General features: G+C 36.8%; 1 protein-coding gene across 1 annotated transcript in view; it reads left to right on the plus strand.

The window, feature by feature from the left end:
- LOC124555746 (vacuolar protein sorting-associated protein 13A-like) overlaps positions 1–17,350 on the plus strand; it is a 689,798-nt gene that overhangs the window by 426,547 nt on the left and 245,901 nt on the right. The window contains exons 37-38 of the mRNA XM_047129770.1: positions 10,955–11,208; positions 11,953–12,086. Coding sequence (XP_046985726.1) covers positions 10,955–11,208; positions 11,953–12,086 — 388 coding nt within the window. The remainder of the gene's footprint in view (positions 1–10,954; positions 11,209–11,952; positions 12,087–17,350) is intronic.

Here is a 17,350-nt window from a genome sequence, read left to right on the forward strand (position 1 = left end):
ATTGCGTTGGTATTCTGACTTCCAAATCTTTGAAAACGATACACCCACGGGTCATTTTAACTGTAACACTGTACCCATTCCCATGCGTGTCTTTTCATGGGTACATGTTCCCCTGACTTCATTTTTATGGATGACAATGTGTGATTGCATTCAATAGTGCTGGTGGAAGGACAGTTGGAGTGAGGTAATTTTCAGTGAATGGACTGACCTGCCTGCTCCTCAGACTTAAATTCCATTGAGTATGTTTGCAACATTTCGGAGAAACATATTACAGTTTGTGCACATGCACCAATGATCATCCAGCAGTTGTCGACTGAGCTGGTGGAGGAGTGGAATGCCTTACACTAAAAACTTCTTACTAGCCTTGTGACCAGCATGGGAGTGTGTTGCCGAGCATGCATTGTCACCCATGGTGATCACACCCATTATTCAATCTCTCCAGCCATTTGTAATGTCAGAAGAACCATCATAAATTTTGGTGACTTGAATATAATTATTGACACTGAATAAATGGCTCATGTCTGTTCATCTCTTTGCATATTTCTTTCAGTTACTTTCTGTACTATACTTAGAAGTTCTTTCTATGTATGATCAAAGTTTCTTCAAGCTATGTTACATGGCAGTGACACATCATGTGAGACTTAGTTCTGACCTTAAGTTTTACTCACCAAAGTATGATAGCCTTAACAAATCATTATACTGAAGTTCATATAATGTTTGAAAGTTATAATGTACCAAAAAGATGAGATATCATCTCCATGCTCTTATCTGAAAAAAGTGAATATTACATTACCTCTCATGATCCTCTGGAATGCTTCTATAGCAGATCATTCTACAGTCAGTTGGAACTAGCTCAGTAGTTTAATCCTTAGTTGTTAATGTTGTTGCCTGGTGATGCACATGCTCAGTGTTAGATCCTTAATAAGCGCATCTGGCTTTTCCATTTTAAAATTATCTGGAAAATAATCGTACTCCTTGAGGCTACCTGTGGACCTGTTAACATCAGGTACACCCAAGAATTCAGCATGCAAGCAATGCTCCTGCTTAGGTACCTTAGCAGTCTCCCCAACAATCATGCCAGGTTGTCTCAACTAGAGGAGGATTAAGACTGGGAAACTACAAAACTGCCTCGCTTAAATGACCATACAGTCACATTGCATATGGCTTGATTTAATATTTCTCAACAACATAAAGCATAAACAAAACAGATTTTCAATAGTATTTAATTATTTTTGCTATGCTAAAGACATAATATTATTTTTATCTGGCACAAACTGTCAGTATATGAAGGGAGACAGAAAATATCAGATTTTTGCACTCATGTTGCTACATAATTTTGACTTATTTAATTTTATAATAAAAAAGCCCTTAACATATGTATGTTGATAGAAATATTTTAACACATTTATAATCTCATTATGGAAACATGGAAAATATTCCCAAGGAAAGTAACACAGACCTCCTGTACAATTTTAATATAAAACAATTTGTCTTTCAAATGGGAATTGCATCACAAATCAATCAGTTCCATCTGCACATGCAGAGGGGTGCTTTTGACGGAAATGGAAAATGGTCTCAAAAATATCCCAAAAACAGTTGTAAGATTGGCAATTTGTTCAAAATCTTTAGAAAACTGTTTGCAGTTCTTTCAAGACCACAATGATTTCTTGAAACCTTGTGTTTTCTTGGATGCCTGCAAGTTTGGAAAATGGATGCTGTTTTTTTCCCTCAGAATTTGTTTCTTCTGTGATGCAATTTCATTTTTAAATGCATCCCCATCAAATCAGGCATAAGCTGTTTCACTATGGGCAATGTGCAGCAATTCCATTTACAATGCAAAGTCAGCAATCAATTCCAGATGTTCTAATTTTCATTCCTGTTCCCCTTTCACCTACATAAATTCAACAAGAGTTAATTTTAGATCAAGAAGTCATGGCAGGCATTCCCCTTGACTTAATCAAAGCCTTTTTGCAGTAATATATAGTTTCCATACTCCTTGTCCAATTCCATCAAAAACTGCTGCAACTGAAAGTGGAGTAATACATGTGACATCAGAAAATTTACTGTTTGTTCCACCAATTTCATCATGTGCTGCATACCTTAAAATTTAACACAAGGTACTTCATGATGTGCAGTACAATGAATCCCATCTGTCAGTCATTGTAATCTTTTGTCTTTCATTGTCGACTGAATCTTTAAATTCTTCCATCTTGGTGTTGTAATTTTGTTCCATAGCAAATTTGTGGCATCCGTCAGTTATGTGACTGTATATGACATAATAGATATTCAGAATTTGTATCCTTGTCTTCTGTCACTGCCATTCATTATTATAAGCTGCTGATGATAGATTGCTAGACTGTTTCTTTCTAATTATAAGAAACCATGCAAAAAACCTTGGCTTACAAAAGGAATAAAAATATCTTGTAACAACAAGAAAGAGTAATGACCCAGAAACAGCCAAATATTACAAAAACTACTGTGCTATATTAAGAAAGGTTATTAAAAAGTCCAGAAGCATGTGCATCATGTCTGAGATTAATGCCTCTGATAACAAAATCAAAACAAGTTGGAATATTATTACAAGGGAGACAGGGCAACCAAGAGTACAGGATGATGGCAGTACCATCAAAGTGAATGGAAACTTGACAAACAACAAGCCAGAAGTCAAAAATATTTTGAATAATAATTTTTAAATGTGGTAGAGAAAATAGGATCTAAATGTTCATTAGAAGAAGCAAGGCAGTTAATGGAAGAGGCCTTACCCACACAATTTGATACAATTGAAATTCCACCAAACTCTCCTTCTGAAATTAGGAAGATAATAAACTCTCTCAAGAATAAAAGCTCACATGGAATTGATGGCATTTCCAGCAGGATAATAAAAGGTTGTTCCCAAGAAATAAGTGGAATTCTTAGCCACATATGTAAAAGCTCTCTGAAGCAGGGTATTTTCCCAGATAGACTGAAGTATTCCATTGTTAAACCACTGCATAAAAAAGGGGGTATATTTGATGTCAACAACTACCGCCCAATCTCTCTTCTGACTCTCTGATCCAAAATTCTTGAAAAATAATGTACTGTACAGTAGCTTAACACCTTTGTAAAAATAAAGTTTTAACAAAATGTCAGTTTGGTTTCCAGAAAGGTTTTTCAACAAAAAATGCTATACGTACTTTCACTAATGAAATATTAAATGCTCTGAGTAACCGTAAGTCACCCGTTGGGATTTTTTGTGATCTCTCAAAGGCTTTTGATTGTGTAAATCATGGAATGCTTCTAGATAAGCTCAAGTACTGTGGTATGAATGGGACAGTGCTCAAATTTTTTAAATCATACCTAACTGGAAGAGTGCAGAAAGTTGAAATAAGCAGTTCACATAATATGCAAAAAACTGGTGATTTCTCAAACTGGGGAATAATCAAGAATGGGGTGCCGCAAGGTTCAGTCTTGGGTCCTCTGCTGTTCTTAATATATATTAATGACTTGTCATTCTGTATTTACGAAGATGCAAAGCTGGTACTTTTTGCTGATGATACAAGTATAGGTATCACGCCGAACAGACAAGAATTAACTGATGAAATTGTAAATGATGTTTTTCAGAAAATCATTAAGTGGTTCTCTGCAAATGGGCTCTCATTAAACTTTGACAAAACACAGTATATACAGTTCCACACAGTAAATGGAATGTCACCATTAATAAATATAGACTTCGATCAGAAATTGGTAGCTAAGGTAGAATAATCAAAATTTCTAGGTGTATGCACTGATGAGGTGTCAAACTGGAAAAAACACAATGAAGATCTGCTGAAACGTTTGAGTTCAGCTACTTATGTTAATAGGGTCATTGCAAATTTTGGCAATATACATCTCAGTAAATTAGCTTACCATGCCTATTTTCATTCTCTGCTTTCGAATGGTATCATATTCTGGGGTAGCTCATCATTGAGTAAAAGAGTGTTCATTGCACAAAAGCGTGTAATCAGAATAATTGCTGGAGCTCATCCAAGATCATCCTGCAGACACTTATTTAAAGAGCTAGAGATCTTCACTGTAGCCTCACAATATATATATTCACTTATGAAATTTGTTTTTAACAATCCAAACGAATTCAAAAGTAATAGCAGTGTACATGGCTACAACACTAGGAGAAAGGATGATCTTCACTACTCAAGGTTAAATCCAACTTTGGCTCAGAATGGGGTAAATTATGCTGCCATGAAAGTCTTTGGTCACGTACCTAATACCATCAAAAGTCTGACAGATAGCCATATAGCATTTAAAAGGAAATTGAAAGAATTTCTGAATGGCAACTCCTTCTACTCATTAGATTAATGTTTGGATATAATTTCCCCAACACCCACAAAAAAAAAAAAAAAATTAAGTGTCATTTAATATTTTGTGTAATGTAATATCTTGTATAGACACCTTTTATTAACCTGACATGTTCCACATCATTACAAAGTGTCGTATTCATGATCTATGGAACAAGTACTAATCTAATCTAATCTGTGGAAACACTCACTGGATCTGATAACATCTTTTATGCCATAAACAAACTGCAAAAGTTAAACAGCACTGACACCATGATTCTGCCGAATTGAACAATGTCATGCAACCATAAAACGCCTTGCCACGCTGAATAAATGTTGCACTGTAACGAGTACTTCTGAGGGGTACTGAGTAAAGCCCATACAGTTGGAGCCTCAGCCTGCACATGGTCCACACATCATACTCACTTGCAGTTTTACATGCTATGGCTGACCCTGATTTACATGAATAGAATGTGCAACTGATGTGCAGCCCACTGAACTTTAAAAGCTTGCACCATGTTTTTAGTTACCTTCCTATTAAAAAGAAAGAAAAAGGAGAACTAGAAAGATAAGGAGTATGGGGTGCTTGTACTGTGTTCTCAAAATAGAACCTGCAGCATGACTCAATCATTTACTGTTTTAAAGTACCACCAAACAGAGTGATTTTGGATAGTTTTGTGGTTATTTTCACCATATCTTGCATAGCTTTTGTTAGATTGCATTGTTTTTTATGTGTGTGGTAGGGTATAAATAAAATATCCTAAAAATAAAAAATCTGTGTGTACCTATATTTGCCTTAGATAGACAAACAGTGTCCAAAATCACCCTACGGATTTGGGAGATTTTGGACACACATTTTTTTGAAATCTCTGTGCAAAGTTACATCTACATCTACATCTATACTCTGCAAACCACCATGAGGTACGTGGCAGAGTTAACGTCCCATTGTACTAGTTATTAGGGTTTCTTCCTGTTTCATTCACTTATGGAGTGCAGGAAGAATGATTGTTTCAGTGCCTCTGTGCATGCAGTAATTATTCTAATCTTATCCTCACGATCCCTGTTTGAGTGACATATAGGGGATTGTAGTATATCGCGAGAGTAATCATTTAAAACCAGTTCTTTAAATTTTGTTAACAGACTATCTCGGGATATTTTATGTCTATCTTCAAGAGTCTGCCATTTCTGTTCCTTCAGTACATCAGTGACACTCTTCCCTGGATTAAATAATCATGTGACCATTTGTGCTGCCCTTCTTTGCATGTGTTAAATATCCTCTGTTAGTCGTATCTGGTATCATCCCCACACACTTGAGCACTATTCTAAGATGAGTCACACGAGTGAATTGTAAGCAGTTGCTTTAGTAGACTGATTGAGCTTCCCCAGTATTCTACCAATAAATCAAAGTCTACCAATTGCTTTACCCATGACTGAACCTATGTGTTCATTCCATTTCATATCTCTACGAAGTGCTACAACCAGGTATTTGTATAACTTGCCAATTCCAACAGTGACTCATAGATATTATAGTCAGATACTACACATTTCTGTTTTGTGAAGCGCAGAATTTTACATTTTTGAACATTTAGAGCAAGTTTACAAGCTCAGCACCATGTTGAAATCTTATCAAATCTGACTTAATGTTTATGCAGCTTCTCTCAATATACTGCATTACTTCATTACAGATAACTGCATAATCTGCAAAAAGCCTGATTTTACTATTAACACTGTCTGCAAAGTCATTAATATACAACATGAACAGCAAGGGTCCCAACACACTTCCCTGGGGCGTACCCAAATTACATCTACATCTGACGATGACTCTCCATCCAAGATAACATGCTGTCTCCTCCCTACCAAAACATTCTCAGTCCAGTCACAAATTTCACTTGATACCCCATATGATCATACTTTTGACAATAAGCATAGGTGCAGTACTGACTCAAATGCTTTTTGGAAATCAAGAAACACTGCATCTACCTGGTTGCCTTGATCCAAAGCTTTCAGTATGTCATGTGAGAAAAATGCGAGCTGGGTTTCACATGATCAGTATTTTTGAAAATGATTCTGGTTGGCATTGAGAGGTCATTCTGTTCAAGATACCTCATTGTGTGTAAGCTCAGAATATGTTCTAAGATTCTGCAGCAAATTGATGTCAAGGATGTTGGGTGGTAGATTGTGGAACTCTTCTACTACCCATCTTGTAGACGGGTGTGACCTGCGACTTTTTCCAAGAACTGGGCATGGTTTTTTGTTTGAGGGATCTACAATAGATTATAGCAAGAAGAGGGACTAACTCAGCCACAAATTCAGTATAGAACCTGAAAGGGGTTCCATTGGCCCCTGGAGCTTTGTTCAGTTTTAATGATTTCAGCTCTTTCTCAACATCATTGACACTAATTCTTATTTCATTCATCTTTCCAGTGGTACAAGGATTAAATTGGGGCAAGTCTCCTAGGTTTTCCTTTGGGAAGGAAATTTGAAAACAGAATTAAGTATTTTAGCTTTTCTTTGCTATCCTCAATTTCAGTTCCTGTCTCATTTTCTAGGGACTGGACACTAACTTTAGTACCACTAACAGCCTTTACATATGACCAGTATTTCTTTGGATTTTGTGAAAGGTCATTTGACAATATTCTGCTATGGTAATTATGGAATGCATCACACATTGCTCTCTTGATAGCCAAACACATTTTATTCAGCATCTTTCTATCTGTAGCCCTACACTTTGTTTTACACCTATTATGCAGCAGTCTCTCCTTCTTTAGAAGTTTCTCTACAGTGACTGTATACCATGGAAGTTCCGTCTCATTATGAATTGTTCTACTGAGTACATATCTATCCAGTGTGTTGTCAACTATACTTTTCAACTGGGGTCACAGTTGCTGTACATGCTCCTGACCCATGCTGAAAGTTTAAGGTTTCTCACTAAGTTAAGACATTACTGATTTTGTATCTAGTTTACTTAACGTATATATCTTTCTGCTTGTTTTAATTGTCCTTTGTACTTTGGTAATCATTGTTGTCACAACAGCGTTCTGGTCACTGATATCAGTTTAATGTGGACATCCTCAAAAAGGTCAGATCTAAAGTATATTCTAAAGTATATTCAGACAAAAATTGATGTTTTTTTTTCCTTTTTTTAATTATACATTCTTCCTATGCGATTTTAGTGACTTTTAACACATGTTAAGGTTGTGATAAGGATTGAGATAATGAATTTTATACATTAAAAGTTAATTTTTATTTTCCAACAAATTAAATTTGCAAATTTTTAAAGTTGTAAATTGAAATATTAGAGACAGAAACAAAACAAGGTAATGCTATGAAAAGATCAAAATCAGTTTTCTTTCTCAACATTCAAAATTAAGTTGCAGACCCTTCCAAAATTGTCCATTCATTTATGATGGTCTGCAAGTCCAAAGCACATCTTCTCTAAAAATAAAGATTCCTCTGTTCCCAAGTGGATGTAGGAAGTACTCACAAAACTTCATCTTTCTTGTGTTGTGTCTTCATCAGGGACATTAGGAAACATATACATGTTTCTACAGTTCCTTTGTGGACACAAAAATTTCACACACGCTTCTGTTGCACCACTATTTGTGGGCACTCCGACATTCTGCCTGGCTATTTATAATCTCCAATAAGGAAAGCCTCTTCTTTCAGCAGTAAAACTTTGTTGAATGATGGGTTGTTTTCACTTTTGCTACTGCTAGAAGCACTATACTTGTTCCTGTACTGTTTTCATAATTGATATCCCAGATATCCCAGAAGGAATGTCTTGTTTGCTGGTAGTTATACCAGGCTTAGTTGGAGGATAATAAACTTCTTTGAGCATTTCTTCAAAACTGTGTTGCTTTGCCTACTCATTATTAGGCAATTTCCATAAGATATGATCTGGATTAAATGGGATTAGGCTTTTGGGGTGAAATCCACTCTTTATGTTTTCAGTAGAATTTTCTGGGATCTTAGTAAGTGTCTGCTTAAGGAGAAATGGAAAAGCATTTGGAAATGGTCCCACAAGTGCACTTCTTGAAATATTGTTCCACTCACACTCTTCGATAACACATAAAGAAATATGACTGTATAAGTTGTCCCCAATCACCACTGTAAGCCCATTTTGCTTCTCCAAAGAGCTCAAGTGACTGTAAGAAATCAGTCTTCAGATGTCAGTAGAACCAACCATCCACTCATATTCCTACTGAAATGTGTATCATGAAGGCCACTTTCTTTCCACGTGCTACACATATGCTCAGAACTATAAAGTACATAAGGAGGTGTAAAGAACATAAGGAGGAAGCAACTTACCATCAGCACTTGTTGCTATCATTATCGAAACACTAGATTTTGATGAATCCATCACCTTTTCAGCATTTGTACTCCATCATTTTGTAATTGTCTGCTGCTTGCATTGATCATCTGACGTATTCGTTTTATAGTAGTTAATTAAGTTGGTAGGCAGGAGATTTTCCAACATTGGCTTGATATTGAAGAAATATATCTTAACTGTCTCTTTGTTCACTTCTGTTCTAGCTTTTTTCATATTCTTACTTAAGAGAATGGAGGTATCTTCTGAATGGCACTTGAAAAATAAGTGCAGCCATTCCTCTCCTGGTCAATTTTTAGAAACGATCTTATCTTTTCGGCCAGATTTACCAAGAGAGCCTTTCATTAAATATGCAGTGTGCAGCCTGGAAGATACCTTGCTTCAACATTCCTTCTTCTTTCTCATTTAGTATTGGTTGTCCTCCCAAGTTTCTGGATATATTTCACACACCTTATTTCATAGGGTCTATCAGTATACGAGGTGCATTCAAGTTCTAAGGCCTCCAAATTTTTTTCTAATTAACTACTCACCCGAAATCGATGAAACTGGCGTTACTTCTCCACGTAATCACCCTGCAGACATACACATTTTTCACAACGCTGACGCCATGATTCCATGGCAGCAGCGAAGGCTTCTTTGGGAGTCTGTTTTGACCACTGGAAAATCGCTGAGCCAATAGCAGCACGGCTGGTGAATGTACGGCCACGGCTTGGTGAAACAGTTTTTGTTGCAGTGCAGGAAGGAATTTGTCCTTCAAAACATTTTCGTAGGATGCACCTGTTACCGTAGTGCTCTTTGGAACACAACGGGTGAGGATTATGCCCTCGCTGTCCCAGAACATGGATACCATCATTTTTTCAGCACTGGCGGTTACCCGAAACTTTTTTGGTGGAGGTGAATCTGTGTGCTTCCATTGAGCTGACTGGCGCTTTGTTTCTGGATTGAAAAATGGCATCCACATCTCATCCATTGTCACAACCGATGAAAAGAAAGTCCCATTCATGCTGTCGTTGCGCGTCATCATTGCTTGGCAACATGCCACACAGGCAGCCATGTGGGCGTCCGTCAGCATTCGTGGCACCCACCTGGATGACACTTTTCGCATTTTCAGGTTGTCATGCAGGAATGTGTGCACAGAACCCACAGAAATGCCAGCTCTGGATGTGATCTGTTCAACAGTCATTCGGCGATCCCACGAAACAATTCTCTCCACTTTCTCGATCATGTTGTCAGACCGGCTTGTGCGAGCCCGAGGTTGTTTTGGTTTGTTGTCACACGATGTTCTGCCTTCATTAAACTGTCGCAACCATGAACGCACTTTCGACACATCCATAACTCCATCACCACATGTCTCCTTCAACTGTCGATGAATTTCAATTGTTTTCACCCCACGCAAATTCAGAAAACAAATGATTGCATGCTGTTCAAGTAAGGAAAACGTCACTATTTTAAGTATTTAAAACAGTTCTCATTCTCGCCACTGGCAGTAAAATTCCATCTGCCGTACGGTGCTGCCATCTCTGGGACATATTAGCAATGAACGCGGCCTCATTTTAAAACAATGTGCATGTTTCTATCTCTTTCCAGTCTGGAGAAAAAAAATCGGAGGCCTTAGAACTTGAATGCACCTCGTACCATACAAATCACATGCTTTCCTATAAGATAATTTGCCCCACTGAATATCATGAACAGCTTTATAAAAAAGTTCTGGCTCATAATTACACCATCCTGTAATGTCTTTCCTGCTTTTATTCATTCCCAGCATTGTCCGAAATCACCCCACACAGTACACAATTTTGTAAAAACTATTGTTATTTTATAACTGTACGTGAAAAACTCAACAAACTTTTACAGGAATTGTCTCAGTGCTGTAGGCTACTGAGCTCACTGACAGTTGCAGTTATAATACTTTTCCACAGGCCACAACAATAGAAAGTTGCCACTTGATGATACTGTGTGAACCTTCAAAAATGAGACTGTTCATTAGATATTTACCTATATCAACAATTGACCCAAATTAAAAGACACAGAAAGTGATAAATACAATGTCACACTTAAAATAACTGGCATGTGGAAATGAAAATGAGCAGCAGTTAATTGCTATGCTGTGGAAAAGAGCAAATAAACCATACTGTCCAAAATCTCCTCACTCTCTGAAATCACTCCATTTGACTGTATCATCATGTCCTTCATATACAGTCACCTATGGGGCTATGATTCAATTAACTTGTTTTCTTTCTCTCTTATTCATTACTTGAACTTTGTTTTAAGTGTTCAGATAAATTATGCATATAATCTGATTTTTTTATTGCTGCAGATGATTCAATTGATTCAGGTCTGGAAACTGAGTCACCAGATCGGTTTGCAACATACATTATGATTGATACAAATGAACATTTTGAAGTTCTCTTGACGCCATCTTCTATTGAGATCCTTCACAATCTTTTGGAAGCATTCACCCATAGTCCATCATCAATGTCTAATGGAAGACTATTTGAACTAGAAGGTCCACTCACTTTATATAACTACTTGGGTCCCAAATCAACTGTGCAGTTGGTAACAAAGACAGAGGTGGGTGCCTAAAACAGTATAGTAAGATATTTAATAAATAAAAAGAGATTTACTAGTAATCTGTAAGTATTAATTAAAATGTAATATGTCCAGTGTCATGATCAATTTAAGTGGTAACTGTTGTGTGATTTTTGTTTAAGAAGTAGTATGTAGTAAGAAGTGATTTTATGTGGTTGCTGCAATAGTTGAGGGTGTACATAATGAAAAAATCTGTTGAAAATTTTCATTGATGGAACAATAAAATATTTTTATTGAATAACGCTGACTTGTTCATTCATAATTATAAGACCAAAATAAAATTAATTATTTGTATACAAGTGTATACACATAAACAGTGGAAAACTTTCTTCTCATGCTCCACTGGCTATTTGCTTTTCAAAATGAAAATTTATATTTGCTTCTCTGTTTGAACAGAACTATTTTATAAAAGTTACGACAGTAATAACATACATAATGATAGTGACACTCTAACAGCACACAATTGTTGTGTTATTAAATTATGACATAGTCATTGACACATAGGTCCAACTGCAGAAAAATTAATAAAATAAAAGATCATGAAATATGTAATTTGCTTAACAAACTCTGTGTTAATTCTGTTTCAATCTAAGGACATAGTCCAGCCCGAGCCTGTAAATTACACTAGTGTTAAAGAAGAAATGTGGTCAGACAGTGGACACAGTTTGCGTTCTGAAGCAAGTATTTGTGAATACGATGGATAAACTAATTTTTCACTTTTACCAGACAACACCAGATGGGAAAGACAAGGTACTGATGACAGCAGCCTATGATAAATCAGACTCACTTCCCAGTAGCCCTGCGTCAACCACAGGCTTTGGGGATTTTAGTCAACATGAATCAGATGCAGATATGGAAAGGTAAGTGATTTTGATTGCAGATGTGAAGAGTGATACTATTGTGTTTCCATGAAACTGGCATATGTCATCTCTTACTTATATATAATGAGTAAAATTGGAGGGACAGTGCGAAGCACAGGTGCTCTAATTAACCTAAGAATAATACATGTTTGATCACATACTTAGATAATGGTGATGAAGCACTAATGTCATGGCTATACAGAAAAAATATACTTGTATATTCTTTATTGCAATATTGTTATTCATGTTGTGACATTATTGGTTGTATCACAAAAGTATAACCTCACAACTAATTTAGGGAAGTCACTGATATTGGTTGCAATTACTTTATGTTGCAGAATTAATCTATGTTATGCAGTAATTGTAGGTGCATGCATTTCATTCTGTGAGTAACCTTCCGAACTCATTGTGATATGACTTGTGTGAAATAGGTATGTAATAGGCATTGCAAAAGAAGGTTTCATGCAGCAGTACAGTGTGATGAAAGCATACAGCAGTGATAGAATCCTTGAAGGAGTAAAATTTTTGAACAGATATTTATTGTTAAATGCAGAATGTGTATTTTGAGCAACATGACTGCAAGTACCATAAATGAGTCAGCAATTTAAGATAGGAAATATTGATATACATTGTCAGCATTCTGAAGATCATGCTCCATGCACTAATGTAGACAAAACCTTGGTGAATTGGTGAATGAACTGATTAGAGTGAATTGACATATATCTATGAGGTATCATGTGCAATTTCTAAATGTAGGATACGTAATAAATGAATAGTGTGGTATAAGAATGATCATCCTCATAATTTTGATGGTCCTAATCAAAACAGTCTCCTTTGGATGTGATATACTTATCCCAGCATTTCTTCCAGTATGCTAAGACATACTAGAAGCCATATCTTGAAAGATCCTTCAGAATCGTCTGTACTGCTTCGGATGATGGGAAATGCCACCCACAAAGATGTTTCTTCATTTTAGGGAATGGAAAAAGTCACACTGGTAAATGTGAACTACAGAGATGGTGAGGGATACACTTCAGATTGATTTTTGCTAGCTATTTAGTAACAACATTTGCAGTGTGAAGCTGTACAATATAACTATACGCCATACAGCCAGTTTTATGGATATGTGGTCCTTGTCACCTGATATGGTTTTGTAAATTTTTCAGGACATCCCTGCAGTATTGTCTAGTTGTTGTGTGTGTAGGAACAACATACTGATAAACCATTCCATGAATATCAAAAAATGAGGTGAACATAACTTCCCCAGCAGAAACAGCCACTTCTGTTATTTTTGGACTTGGTAATGAAGGAGATTTCTGCACAGACCTTTGCTGTTTGCTCTCAGGATCAAAATGATGCAGTGAAGTTTCAACATCAGTGATTACCTTTGAAAGTGACTATGGATCTTTTTCTGACATCAACTTCATCTGCACACAAATCTTCATGTGAATGTTCTTTCATTTGGAAATCTGCTATCTCGCAACCCACTGTGCATAAGCATATCTCATACATCAATTTTCTATCACCAACTTGTCAATTATTTCAGACTGTGTTAATAACTTTTTTGGTTGATCTTGTCTCACAAAGACAGCTGCAGTTTCTTCCATAAGAGCAGTAACTTGAACGCTGGATCGACTTTCCTTTGAAATTGATAGTCTTCTCATGTAAACATTTTTAACATATTTTTGCATTGTGCTGTAAGGAAGAACAGACTCTCCATAGGCCACCTGTAACATTGCATAAGTGTCAGCTCAAGATTTGTTGAGACAAAAGCAGAATTTCAAAGCTGCATATTTCTGATTGCCCGCCACCTCCATTAATGCAGTGAAGGATACTGAAAATGTCTGAGCTAGCATACCTCTTGTAGGCAGGGACCAGGAGTGCCAAAACTGAAAATGGTTCATCATGTTTGTTACATGTTAAGCTGACAGGATATAATAAGGTAAAGCTTAAGCCTGAAAAATTTTAACCATAAAGAAATTATGATCATTCTCTTTTGAACAGCCCACATAATTCTGTGTAATAATGGTCATTCCCATGGAGCGCATTTTGTACAGGAACAAATTTTTTGCAGGTTTTTATGATATGAGACCGTATTAAGTAGTGGAATAACCTCCACTGTCTTACTATGCATTGAAATTTAATGGTGGAATATGAATTTTTTATTCTCTTATTTTCATTTTTTAGCCATTCTGCTGTATTTATTGTTTTCCACTTTACAATTTATTGATTTGAAGCCACAAGCTTCTCCCCCAACCCCCCCAACCCCCCCCCCCCCACCCCACTCCCCTCCCACAGGGAAGTGAGAATTATTGTTCATCCACACAAATATCCTATGATATAGAGCATCCATGGAGAAAAAATAAAACCTTTTAGGTTCGCCGATGACATTGTAATTCTATCTGAGGCAGCAAGGGACTTGGAAGAGCAGTTGAACAGAGTGGACAGTGTCTTGAAAGGAGGATAAGATGAACATCAACAAAAGCAAAACGGGGATAATGGAATGTGGTCGAATTAAGTCAGGTGATGCTGAGGGAATTAAATTAAGAAATGAGACACTTAAAGTAGTAAAGGAGTTTTGCTATTTGGGGAGCATAATAACTGATGATGTTCGAAGTAGAGAAGATATAAAATGTAGACTGGCAATGGCAAGGAAAGCGTTTGTGAAGAAGAGAAATTTGTTAACATCGAGTATAGATTTAAGTGTCAGGAAGTCGTTTCTGAAAGTATTTGTATGGAAAGTAGCCATGTATGGAAGTGAAACATGGATGATAAATAGTTCGGACAAGAAGAGAATAGAAGCTTTCGAAATGTGGTGCTACAGAAGAATGCTGAAGATTAGATGGGTAGATCACATAACTAATGTTGAAGTATTGGATAGAATTGGGGAGAAGAGGAGTATGTGGCACAACTTGACAAAAAGAAGGGATCGGTTGGTAGGACATGTTCTGAGACATCGAGGGATCACCAATTTAGTGTTGGAGGGCAGCATGGAGGGTAAAATTCGTAGAGGGAGACCAAGAGATGAATACACTAAGCAGATTCAGAAGGATGTAGGCTGCAGTATGTACTGGGAGATGAAGAAGCTTGCACAGGATAGGGTAGCATGGAGAGCTGCGTCAAACCAGTCTCAGGACTGAAGACCACAACAACAACAACAACATAGAGCATGAGGAAACTATGCATCCATCCATGTATCAACAGGTATGAATACACCTCAACAAGTTGGGTGCAGTTGACTAATGCACCAGTGATGCATTTGAGAGCCATAGAAGCTCAGAGACATATACTCGTTAAATGATGGTGGAATATAATGTGTATTTGATTGCAGCACTGCCGACAGAAACCCACCATATCTCATCCTCTCTTCTAATCCAGTAGATGGCATCCCAATATATGATAATACAACTTAGTTGTTTGTTAGTTGTCAGTTTGTAGACTAAGTATACCTGCTGTGAATTCTGTTAGTTCAGCGTTTTTGCACTTTGATGGCAAACTGTGCACAAGTGATAATTGTGAATATTATGGGCATAAACAATTACTACAGTCTATTTAAAAAATGGAGATTTATAAATATAATCTAAGTGTAAATCTGTCAGTGTTGCATTCAGTAAGGTAAAATGGTGTGATAAGTGCAGATTTCTTCTCATACTCGCAGATATATTTCTAGGGTTACAGGCAGTTGGGGTAAACTTGTACCACCTTTTACGTAAAAAAAAAAAAAAAAAATACTGGACACAAACTAAATTACACATCACAACAGAGATTGCAACATTTTATGTGTGTAGTTACTGAGTGCTTTGGAAAGCAAAAATGCATACTACCTATGGCTTATTAGAGCAAAATTTCAGTTTTAATGCTGGTACCTGTCATTCAGGATAATTTTAGACCAGTCTTAAGAAACAGAATGTTTCCTGTCTCCAATGCTCTGGGTAAATTTAGATTGTGCCTGAAGGATATCAAGTGTTAATAAGAAGTAAAAACAAATAGTGTTAATTCATTACTGCAGGTTGACTTTGAAATACCAAGATATTTGTGTTGACCTGGCATTTTTCAACTTAAATCCCTGTCACCAGTCGTTCTCTTTACAACCAGTGCAACTAAAAGATAATCACAATCCTAAGAGCTTGTAGGAAATTGGAAAGACAACTAACTAGAAATCATAGCAGTACTGAAATTGTTAACTTTAATACAAAATAATATGATTATGTGAAGCAGCAACAATCTGAAAAAAAAGTCGTAAGTGGTACAAAGACACTCAGGCTGATAAAATGTTTCCCTGACTGACTGTCATTTTACACAAAAGAAACATTCATAAATCATCATGTAGTTTTTCATTCCATTACATCCACTGTTTTTTATTTCATTAGCCATATGTAACACTTGTGAATGTTGCTGTAGATTATTTAAAATGGGAGTGTATTGTGAAAATTTTTGAGTGTAGTTTTATTGAGGCAACTGCTTTGGGAAGGAGAACGGGGTATTCAATGAGGATTTTCCTTGGAATTGTAAACTACATTACAAAAATAAGAAAATCACAAGAAGGAGGAGAAGATTTGTGACATTGCCATTCTGAGTGGCCACACGATTTGAGGTACCATGTCACGGATTGCATTTCCCCTCCGACTGGAGGTTCAAGTCCTCCCTCAGGCATGGGTGTGTGTGTTGTTCTTAGCATAAATAAGTTTAAGTAGTCGGTAAGTCTAGGGAAAGATGACTTCAGCGGTTTGGTCCCTTAGGAATTCACACGCATTTGCACATTTGATGCATTTAGACAGAGTTAGAGCAATAAAAAAGACAGCATATGAGGGGTAATGTTGGAAAAAGTTGACACGCACAGGGCTTATGGTCAAACAGTTTGTTGCAAAATTTAAAATTCAAGTAACTAATATATGTTAATTACCAGCAGAATTAGAGATCGAAGGGTATCATTATTGTTGCAGTCTTCAGTCCAAAGACTGGTTTGATGCTACTCTATCCTGTGCAAGCCTCTTCATCTCCGAATAACTACTACAACTTCCATCCTTCTGAATTTGCTTACTGCATTCATTTCTTGTTCTCCCTCTACAGTTTTTGCCTCCCCCTCCACATACATACACACACACACACACACACACACACACACACACACACACACACACACACTCTTCCTTCCAATACACAATTGATCTCTTGATGTGTCAGGATGTGTTCTACCAACCTCTACCAACCGATTCCTTCTTCTAGTCATGTTGCACCACAAACTTCTTTTATCACAAATTGTG

The sequence above is a fragment of the Schistocerca americana genome, chromosome X (assembly GCF_021461395.2).
Source record: "Schistocerca americana isolate TAMUIC-IGC-003095 chromosome X, iqSchAmer2.1, whole genome shotgun sequence".
NCBI lineage: Eukaryota > Metazoa > Arthropoda > Insecta > Orthoptera > Acrididae > Schistocerca > Schistocerca americana.